Source organism: Teleopsis dalmanni, chromosome 2 (assembly GCF_002237135.1).
Source record: "Teleopsis dalmanni isolate 2A chromosome 2, ASM223713v2, whole genome shotgun sequence".
NCBI classification, from domain to species: domain Eukaryota; kingdom Metazoa; phylum Arthropoda; class Insecta; order Diptera; family Diopsidae; genus Teleopsis; species Teleopsis dalmanni.
This window is the reverse complement of record NC_051847.1, coordinates 124,913,563-124,924,068: the sequence shown is the minus strand read 5'-3', so window position 1 is coordinate 124,924,068 and position 10,506 is coordinate 124,913,563. Positions and strand designations below refer to the sequence as shown.

General features: G+C 29.2%; 3 protein-coding genes across 3 annotated transcripts in view; all 3 read right to left on the bottom strand.

The window, feature by feature from the left end:
• LOC119682735 (serine/threonine-protein kinase PAK 3-like) overlaps positions 1–10,506 on the bottom strand; it is a 491,650-nt gene that overhangs the window by 267,420 nt on the left and 213,724 nt on the right. The gene's annotated exons all lie outside the window — the stretch shown is intronic.
• On the bottom strand, positions 2,768–4,897 carry LOC119682737. Its single transcript, XM_038096242.1, has 4 exons — positions 4,590–4,897; positions 4,009–4,514; positions 3,562–3,931; positions 2,768–2,999 (listed from the first exon to the last, which is right to left on the bottom strand). The coding sequence occupies exons 1-4, from the start codon at positions 4,792–4,794 to the stop codon at positions 2,794–2,796; spliced, it is 1,287 nt and encodes a 428-aa protein (XP_037952170.1). The 5' UTR covers positions 4,795–4,897; the 3' UTR covers positions 2,768–2,793.
• LOC119675638 lies at positions 5,547–7,113 on the bottom strand. Its single transcript, XM_038086845.1, has 4 exons — positions 6,897–7,113; positions 6,020–6,468; positions 5,788–5,842; positions 5,547–5,731 (listed from the first exon to the last, which is right to left on the bottom strand). The coding sequence occupies exons 1-4, from the start codon at positions 7,111–7,113 to the stop codon at positions 5,547–5,549; spliced, it is 906 nt and encodes a 301-aa protein (XP_037942773.1).

Genomic DNA, 10,506 nt, shown 5'->3' with positions numbered 1-10,506 from the left:
TATATAATACTAGATAACCCGACAAACGTTGTTTTGCCTTATAAATTATTTCTAGTTTCTAGATAAATTCTAGTGTAGACAAAAAGCAACTTACTTATTATAAGTGTGTAAGTATGTGGTATATGCATGAAATAGGCATGGAGCGCTATGAACGAAAAGGAAAATAAAAATAACAAACGCCAAACAATATTATTTTTAAGATATTATAGTTTATTAATTAAATTATTAATTTAAAATCAATAGATTTGTATGATAACAAGTTCCCTGGCAACAACTGTTGTATCTTCAAATTTAAATTGTCTTGGACTAACTGTAAATAATAATAATGATAATGAGCCAGTAACATTAACCAACAACAGTCGAAGATAAAAGCACTCAGTGTGTCTTGGATTAACTGTAAATAGCGTTCGATTTAAATAAATTGAGACATGCATCAACTGGTGAAACTTGCTTGCGGGGCATCCATTTTTGTGTTTGAGCCCATGTGAAATAGCGTGGTACTTGTGAATAGAGTAAAGTTCTTGCAAAGGCACCAAAATCATCCGTACTATTACACAATTCAAAAAATGCAGTGAGTGTAGATTTAGGTGGATTTGTACCACGATCAATCACTGTCTCATTCGTGAAAAATACACGCTGACCGTTTTCAAGATGGACGGCTAACTGAACAGCTGCTGGATCCCGTTCATGAATTAGAAAACCGAAAATACGCCAAGCAGCTTCATTGGAGCTGATGTACCGCCCAATTTGGTAGAGCGTAATTTCACCGTTTTTGTTCATTAAAGGAGCATTTACATTACCATTACTATTGCATAGCAGTGGTGGGTTCAAATTCCGAAGTAAAATAATCGGGGATCCAACTCTGCTGGATAGTTTACAACTTCGTTGGTATCACATACTGTATCGATCGATTTGTATGATATTAAGTCGCCTGGCAATGTCTGTTTTATCTTGAAGTTTAATTCATCAACGTCCACTTTTTTTTTGCTGCTAATGGCTCTTTCTGCCAGCCACCCATGATTTATGTATTGTATGTGTACATCTGGAAATACGCGGTCAATGAGAGCATTTTGGGAATCAACGATAGTGCAGAAATTAGGGGGCAGTTTTATGAATTCAGTATTTTTATAGACAACAACTTTTCATATCATAGCAAGTTTTCTTTTTCAAAAATATAAAAAAATTTATGTCAAAAAAATAAAATAATTTTTGTTAAAGCAATAAAAATATTTTTGCTGGATAGGGAGACCCTAATCACTTTAGCGGTATGAAAAATAGATAGTAGCCGATTCTCAGACCTACTGAATACGCATATAAAATTTGATAAAAATCGGTAAAGCCGTTTCGGAGGAGTACGGTAACTAACATTTTGACAATGTTAATTTTATATATAAGATAATCCAGTTTTAAATACATAACAAAATCTTTAGCTCTCTATTTTCTGTGCTTATATATGATATGAGTCAGATATGAGCAGTGTGACGAGTGCAGTTGTAGATAGACATATAGCTTTTCAAAACTTTCCTAAAACTAATTATGAAAAAGTTTTAAATTTCTAAATATTTCATAGAATATACATATACACATAAAATATTCGCTTTCTGAAACTAAAGAGTCATCTATTTTAGATGATGATCGTAATGTTTCAAAGCGCCAATTGCGTGACGATTATTCCTTGCGTAATCCCTAATAAAAAGTGTAGTGGTGACAAATGCATAATTTTAGTGGCTTGGCGGCACTTTCTCAAGTAATAAATCAAAAAAGATGTGTTGTGTGGTTTGTGGCATCGTTCTCTTAAAATCACATTTGTACACATCCATATATTCAATATCTTCAATATTACGCCATAAAAGTTGGTAATCGGGTGGTTATGGCGATCAGAATCAACAGTTTGTCACATTTTTGAAATTTTTCAAAATGTGCGGGGCTTTTAAACCAAACACCTTATCGTATAGTGATTTTTTGTGAAGTGTTGTTTCAGAAGTTAATTTTAGATTTCTGTTGCCCCTGATACGGCAATTTCGTTTGATATATCATCACTTAAGTTATTCAATGCAAAAATCACCACAATTTTTGTAGTTAGTTTTTAAGATCGTAATACATTCAGCATATATGTAATTGCAATATAGCAAATCTTAAACTCACATGTGATGCCTAGAATTATAGTTTTGTCTGTGATATGTTAACAAAACTATGCTGCCAAATCATGATCACGAAAATAACGCTTTACCATACTTTTAAGATTAGATAAGATTTAAATATATAGCAGATCACTGCGTCCAAAGTAGACGTACAACTGACACTGAACTAATAGAAGACATTTAACTTTTAAATGAAGGTTAGAACGTCCCTTGTTAAACAGTTTATTATATTAGATTATGGCAAGAATTACGCTTCTAACTGTTTAAGATCATGCAAAGTCGTATATGGCTAGAAACCTCATCTCTTTCAAGCAAAGACATCAATCTGTCACCTAAGATAAATTCTTTCTGTGTAAATGGTAACGTAAATTATTTCATCAGATAACCCACCTTTAACTTGAGTTTTGTCCTACAGTTGAGGTTTATATCTTTATACAAAACAGATTATACAAGCCTGAGTTTTAGTTTTTAATCAATTATTTATCACCAATTGTGATAAATTTTTAGATATATTGTAATTTATTATAAATTATTATTATAATGACTTTAAAATTCTAATAACTAATTACAAAGATTTTAATACTATTTATTTACAAACAGTTACATATAATTTGTAAATTTATTTTTCTACTAAAAAATAAAATCTTTTTTATCAATCAAAATCTTCAAAATTGAGTACTCCACGTCTATGATAGAAAGGAAAGAGATCCTTCATAGCTTCGACATATAAGGGATTCGTAAAAGTTCGCATTCGAAATTGTTCTCCAAATTCATCTGTTCGCATCAGTGAGTGTATATTACTGTCCTTATCGGTCGGTAATAGTACGGCAACCAGATGATTGTAGACAGCCATGAAAGCTAAAATTAAAGAGTTTAAATTAAATTATTTTTAAAAAACATTACTATTATTTACAATGGTATATATATGTATGTAGAAACGAATTATGATTAGTTTAAGTATATGTATATATATATTATATCTATATATATTATATATATATATATACCTATAATTATTGTATAATACATGGAAATAAATATAAAAGTTATAGCGGTTTAATTTGACACAAGTGCGTACAGTTGAATGAAAATTTGAATATATTAGATTAAGAATCCAAATAGATTTAACCGAGAATTTTAACCAAAGAAAAATAAAAAAAATCAATTTGTTTTAAATACAAGTCAATGAGAAGAAAACATGATCCAATCTAACGCGTAATGAAATTTTGAATTAAATGGGAGCTCGAATTACTTCTCTCTCACATTATGAAGTTTCTAGTCAACTTAAGATTTAATATTATTAACATAAATATTTTGGAGACATTGTAATATATATATTTTTTATGTTAATAAATCTTCTATTGTTAAGCAGATTGAAAAATAATAGAAAAAAAATATTATATATAATAATTTTACTCACCATAAAATGTAGAGTGTGCCTTGTAAGTTCCCATTTGTAAATCTCTTAATTTTGGTAGCGTTCCATTATACTTCAGAAGTTTTAAATTTTCTATTAAAAACTCATAATAGATTTCAATGAAATGATCGTATTCAGTTAAGCGAATGTCTTTAGCAGCTGATATGCTAATAAAGAAGACCAAATCTTCGGTTGGACAACCCCATTTACAAATTTGATAGTCCACGAAAAGTAATCGATCAATTGCGCCATCTGGTAAATAATTTAACATAATATTACTAGACCAAAAATCACCATGTGTAAGTACATTAAAGCCATTAACATCGATGTCCAAAGTAGCCATGCCACTTTTAGTAAATTGCTCAAAGGTGGGCTAAGTTGTAAAGTAAAGTCAATTATTTCTATCTTGAAAGTAATCACTTATATAACAGTATTACGAGTATTACTTACTATTTTATCAATATAATTTTGAGCATTTTCTAAACCCCATTTTGCCATTGCTGCTTTATAAGTTGTAACTTTATTTGTGTACATAAACTTCATATCTTCATTTATTTTATCGGCATTAAAAAAACTGTACTGGAAATCTGTTGGATATGGTCCATGCTTCTGCGCATACACCGCGGAAACTGCATGTAATTCAGCTAATCTTTCTAATACACGTTTCATGTGTGCCATATCGAAACCTTTCAATCGATCTACATTCTGATAACCTCTTGGTTTCAGATCTTCAAATACTAGATTAATGCGTTCATCTAAATTTTCTATAAAGAGACATTGTGGTGCCAATTGCACCTTTTTTCCAGCTGCAACATAAAGTGCTTCAAATGCTGGTAAATATTTTTCATACATTATCTTTTCCTTGGGAAAGAGACTCATTTGATTTATTTCACGTCCGCCTTTATCTTCATCTAACATAGTTTTGAGCACATAACTCTTTTGTTTTGTAGTACCATCTATTATTTATAAGAAGTTAGAAATTATTAGGTTAAATGAAATATTCGTAAGTATTAGAAATTGATTTACCTTACCCTTTAATTCGAAGTCCACATAGAGTCTTATCATTACTGAGGTGAAGTTTTCACCGGGGGGTATCGCTGCTACGGGCGTAAATTTTAACACTTTAACATAATCAGGCACATCTTTCTCCCATAAAGCTTTGAAGTGTTCAGCGCAGATCCATTCTGGTATATTTAAATTTTCATTCGGATTTTTAATATCACCGTTTGTAGACATTGTAAATATTAATATTAGTAAATCTTTTGTAAAAACTATTGGTAATAATTTGTTGAGAACTTATCACAAAATTTTGTTAGTGTAGACCGTAAAGAAATTTCACTATCAAGAGCTACTTTGAAACTAATTTTAAATAATATTATTAGCATTTTTTATGCTTATCGGGAGCTTTCAAATATTATCTGATAAAATCTTGAAGAGCTGAATTGTAGTGTGGAGAGTAGTTCTCTTAGTTTCAAAAATATTATTTTCGTGAGAAAACTTTTAAAACTTTCAAGATTTTTTAAATATCTCAATTTTGTGTTAATAATTTTTTATAAATAAAATCTCGAGAGTAGTGTAGGAAATTTATTAGTTGAAAATAAAATAAAATAAAATAAAATATGTGTAGCTCTGAGATGTTTTCAGAAGATGCGAATAATACGTGTGCTTATTTTTCCAACAGATTAAACTTAAATTAAATAGATACTTTTTGCATATCACTTTTTAAACATACCAAACCTTTAATCTATTTCTATTTAATCTAAGATAGTTTACACCAGTTGTTTATCTTAATTAGCTTTTTAAAATATTAGTTTCATTTACAAAAAATTATATTTTCTAAGAATATTTTTGTAGTGTGAAATTATTCGCAACTCGTTTTTATTCATATTTTTAATTATTCGTTAATATTATTATAATTAATTTAATTTATACATATATTATATTTAATAGAATAATTTTTAAAACTATAAAAAATACAATCGTTAATATTATATACCCTTATATGCAAAAAATGGTATTAGTTGACACATTGCTTTGGCATAATGAGGGTTAGTAAAACTTTTATAACGTAAAATATCTCCTTCGTGTCCAGGTCTGAACATATTTTCAAAAGAAGACTGTTCACTCGTTGGCAACAACAAATTGCAAAGTGTAGTGTTTGCAGCAATAGGTCCTAGAAAAGTAAGAAACTTACTCTTTATTTTTAAAAGAAACTAAAGTCTCTCTTACCCCAAAATCCATATTTAAACATCATCTGTTGAATATCCATCAAAGTCGGCCAGGACTTCTCAGTTTCATATTTTAGAAGTTTTAAACATTCAATTAAATGTGCATGGTAAATAAATAAAAAATGATCAAATTCTCTTATTTTAATATCAAGTTCAGCTGATGTTATGATTAATTGCCACAAATCTTGAGCTGGTGAACCATAGTTGCAGTGTTGAAAGCCTATGAATATTGCCTCATCTATAACGCCACTCTCATTATAATTAAACAAAATATTTGTATTGAATAGTTGTCCGTGATTAAGCACATTAATTTCATTGGGATCCACATTATTTGAGTTCAAAACTGCTTCCATATAATCTTTAATTGTTGGCATTTTTTTTATAAAGTCTTCAACATGTGGTAAACCCCACTGGCGCATTGCATTTCGAAAATGTAATTGACGTTTCTCCGTTATTCTTTTTACCATACGTATGTTGGATGCATTACAGAAACTCTCCTGGTATAAATCAGGATATGGGCCTTCAGTTTCACAATAGACTGTTGTAGCTGCATGAAACTCAGCTAACTTCCGTAAAGCCCAACGCATGTGTAACATATCGAAACCTTTAAAGCGGTCTACGTTATGGAACTTTTTTCTGCTGAAATCTTCCAGAACTAAAACGGCATCTTCAGTCGATATAGCTGCATGCATAATGGAGCCAATTTAATATTTAGACCATTGATGGATGCGTACATTTTTGTTAATACTGGTATTATATGTAAGTACATATGTTTTTCCTTCAGAAAGGTGTTACTAGGCTGTAGTTCAGTAGACTCCTTTGTATTTAATAATTTATCGGATTTTAGTAGATAAGTTGTTTTAACTATGGTATTATCTAAAATTTTTATAATGTTTGTAGTTAAACTGGTTTGTTCAGTATAAAGTTTAGAGCGGGTATAGGTGAGAAATATGAATAGAGGTTATTAATAAATAAAGTGAAAAATGTGAAAAATATCAATTTTAATTTTTGATTGTTAAATTATTCGTTATATTCCATTTATGTTGAGTAGAAAAAAAAATTAAAAAGAGATAGAAATAAATGAGATAGAAATAAAAATATGATTCTTACCTGTTAATTTGACCTCTAAGAGAACTCGTATAAAATCAGATGCTACAGTTTTATCAGGTGTTTCAGTTGTGATTGGAATTATAGAACTTATTTCTTTAAAGTTTAAAACCTGTTTAAATGCCGGTTTAAAAAATTCTTTATTAAGCCATTGAGGTATTTTCGACAAATTATTAGCGTTTATTTCGGTGGTTGTAGTTGTGGTAGACGGCCTAGACATCTTCGTTTATTAAAATGTTACAATTGTTTTACAGCCTTGTGATAGTTAAATCAATAATACATTAATAAAACACTATGAATTTTTAGTTATGAAATGAACCGCTGAAATAAAGTTTGTTGTGTAAATAGTTGCTCTCAAACATTATTTTGATATTAAAATGAAATTCGTAAACTCATAACAATACTTTTATCGATATTGATAACAAAATTATCTATTAATTACAAATATTTAATATGTATGAAATAGAAAATTACTTTTAATTGATTATGTAGAATTAAATTTTTTATAGTATCAGCAGATAAAATTGGCTTATAACAGAAAACTCTCATGATATGAAAGATAACATTTTAATAATTAAATTACATGGGTCTTAGTACAATTTAAATAACTAATAACAGAATGTAATTGCTTAACAAATAGTAAATGAGTTTCAGTTTCAATTGCTATGTTATTGTTTTTCTTTTTAATTATTGCAAAATTTATTAAAAAAAATAGTTAATACTTTTTCAAACAAAAATACACTTAATTGAAAATAGAGTTTAACAGTTTTCTGTATATCTTATTAATATATTATGTTAAATGGATATTTAAAACTGGTATTAAACCATACTTTCGAGTTTTTATAGACCATTCCTTATTTTTTGCTTATTTAATATTCTCTGAATTGTACTGATAATTTTTTATATATTAAAAATACTTATATCTAATTGAATAATATTTGATTGAAGCAGAAACAGGTCTAAGGTCATTAATAATATGATAGAAGCTATACAAAACCGCAGCAATAACAGTCTTAAGGTAAACTAAATAAAGAATACCCCCACTATTTTTTAATGCCTAATAAAATGTTATGACTAATAAAATTTTTATCTCCACTACTTACCATAAACGTGTCACCACAAAATTTTACATTTTCACTCTATCGCTTTGTTTGACTGTCATATCCAACTTCTTGCATCTAGAGAAAATGTATGACGGTATTCATTATTATTTTTTTATTTTCCGTCTACTTCTAATCATTATTAAATACACCATTCAAAAGAGATTTTCAAATATGCCCTAAAATGTTATATACATATTTCAGATCATAGTTTATATAATATATAAGGACAGGTTTAATGCTCGCACATTTATAGGGTTAAGCGATGAAAGTGTTACCTATTCAAGCGACCATCTCTTTTTTGTGTGAAATTATTTTTTATTCATTCTAATTACAAAAATTTGTAGAAATAATCAAAATTTAAAAAGTCCTTCACCCTAGCTCGATGTGGCCACCTTTTGCTTTGACTATAGCCTTCAACCGGTTAAAAAATGAGTTGCATTCTTCACGAATTTAATCTTCCGGTATTTTGGCCTATTTCTGAACAATGAACAATAATTTTTTTCAGCGCATCCATGCTGGCATATTTTTTAGTTTTCACCTTGCTCACCAAAATGGCCCAAATGGAATAGTCCATCAGTTTTGCATCTGGCATTGTGTGGACGAAATGAAACGTGGAACATGAGTTTTTAACTATATTTGGTTCACACGAGCTTTATGATACGGTGACGAAGCTAATTGGAACATCCATAGCCCACGACCGAAATGTTTGCGTGTTCCCGGCTCTAAAGCAACTTCGAAAATATTTTGCCGATAATAAGTCGCATTGAATTTGAAAACAAGCCTAAATGAAAACGATTGGAGAGCGTCAAATCGGATGTCACAGCTACTTATACTATTACTTGACATGAAAAATTACTTCGGATGGCAATTCGTAGTCTCAAACTTTCGGCAGTGCGTTCAGTTAAGTAAACACGATCATTTTAAGGTTTATACACTGTTCAATGGACAAATTTTTGTGTTATAATACAAATAACTTGCATTTTCTTTAATCTTACAAATATGTATTTATGCTTATACAAGAGGAGTGGTTATAACGAGTTATATTGATTAGTTAGTGATAACTGAAAATAGAGGTGGAATTATTCTTCTTTTCTTCCTATAGCTCTATACTTTGTTCTGAAAATTGATTATTCAAACATCTTCTTAATGAGTAAGTTAAGATTAGATTAAATAATGTTCAACAGGCGTTAATATCTTCATGTTACTGAATTACTGAGATTAAGTTTGGTGTCAAAATTATACCTTTCATCCTAATTTTTTTGCAGCAATCGGTTTTCTAGAAATACTTTTCCTAATTTATTTATTGATGCCTTGCATTAAACACTAGTCTCACAATAAGCGCACTACAATTGTGATTTCCAGATTATGGAATCTATGACATGTCTTTATTCTTTCCTTAATTTGTTTTAATTTTGTTGAAACAACGTATACCGAAGAGTATTATAAGAGATATGAGCATATCCAATAATCTGTTGGACAGTTCCTGTGTAGGTAAGATCGTTCTGATAATATCACTACTACCCAATTTGCAAATTAAGTTTGATATATCTAGGTGTTTGCAAAAGGATTCCCAGATAGATTAAATGAGTTCGAAAATTGTGTATAATTGTGATTTTTTGTAACCATTTTTTAATATACCTGATTTGACTCCTTGGTTAATTGTATACGACTTCTCTGGTTTTACTTATTAATTTAAGAAAAATGATACTAACATAATCAAAATAATTTTTATAATATCTTATTTATCTAATTTTATGTAATTTATTTTATATCTAATCTAATTTTTATCTAATATCTAATTTTTATAATATCTAGGGTAGGTAGGTATTAAAACTTTCGTGCACATTTGCCTTATTTCTGTGTTGAGTTTATCAATAGATATAAGGTATTATTTTAAGTGGTCTGTTCGATCTACATTGATCTTAATCGATCTTAACGACTGCAGTCTTAATTGGTTAACAGCAGCCTTCTGCATTGAAGACTAAGAGCGGATGGTGCTTATTTGATGTGGATTAGAGAATTTATTATATGTTAAGAGAAAATTGTATAGATATTACTATTGAAAATATGAGAACTTGTAGTAGTAATCGAATAAAACTATATCTTGGTGCTAAGGAGAACTCAAGAGACATTATATATAATATATTCATATATAATAAAATGGCTAAAACCAGAACCGAAATAGAGTTATTAATAATACATTTGTATCGAATACAGATACAAATCCAGTCGTGTCTATTAAGTGATTCTATAGAATTTTGCAGAATACTGAAATATTACCAACAGTAATATCCCAGTGAACAGAGATCATATCACGCGCACTTAGTCATCTATGACTCACTACATATTGTTGTAATGTTTTAATTTTTTTTATGGCAGAATCCGATTAGCTGTTGTGACTGGAATAATAGTCTACAGTTCCTCCATCTTTTTTTCTGTCAATGTGTTTGGTTCAAGCGATAAATAATTTGTTACGAAACTTAAAATATTGCGATGTTTTGAATACTTTT

What these genes read in the sequence shown, in the direction of transcription:
- LOC119675638 (XM_038086845.1), bottom strand. Translation starts at nt 7,113, where the DNA reads ATGTCTAGGCCGTCTACCACAACTACAACCACCGAAATAAACGCTAAT. An exon ending in AGAGTGGCGTTATAGATGAG is followed by an intron (nt 5,843 to 6,019) that starts GCAATATTCATA and finishes GAAACTGAGAAG; the next exon opens with TCCTGGCCGACTTTGATGGA. An exon ending in GTTTAAATATGGATTTTGGG is followed by an intron (nt 5,732 to 5,787) that starts GTAAGAGAGACT and finishes TTACTTTTCTAG; the next exon opens with GACCTATTGCTGCAAACACT.
- LOC119682737 (XM_038096242.1), bottom strand. Translation starts at nt 4,794, where the DNA reads ATGTCTACAAACGGTGATATTAAAAATCCGAATGAAAATTTAAATATA. An exon ending in TGTGGACTTCGAATTAAAGG is followed by an intron (nt 4,515 to 4,589) that starts GTAAGGTAAATC and finishes TATAAATAATAG; the next exon opens with ATGGTACTACAAAACAAAAG. An exon ending in GGCACACTCTACATTTTATG is followed by an intron (nt 3,000 to 3,561) that starts GTGAGTAAAATT and finishes CTTTAATTTTAG; the next exon opens with CTTTCATGGCTGTCTACAAT.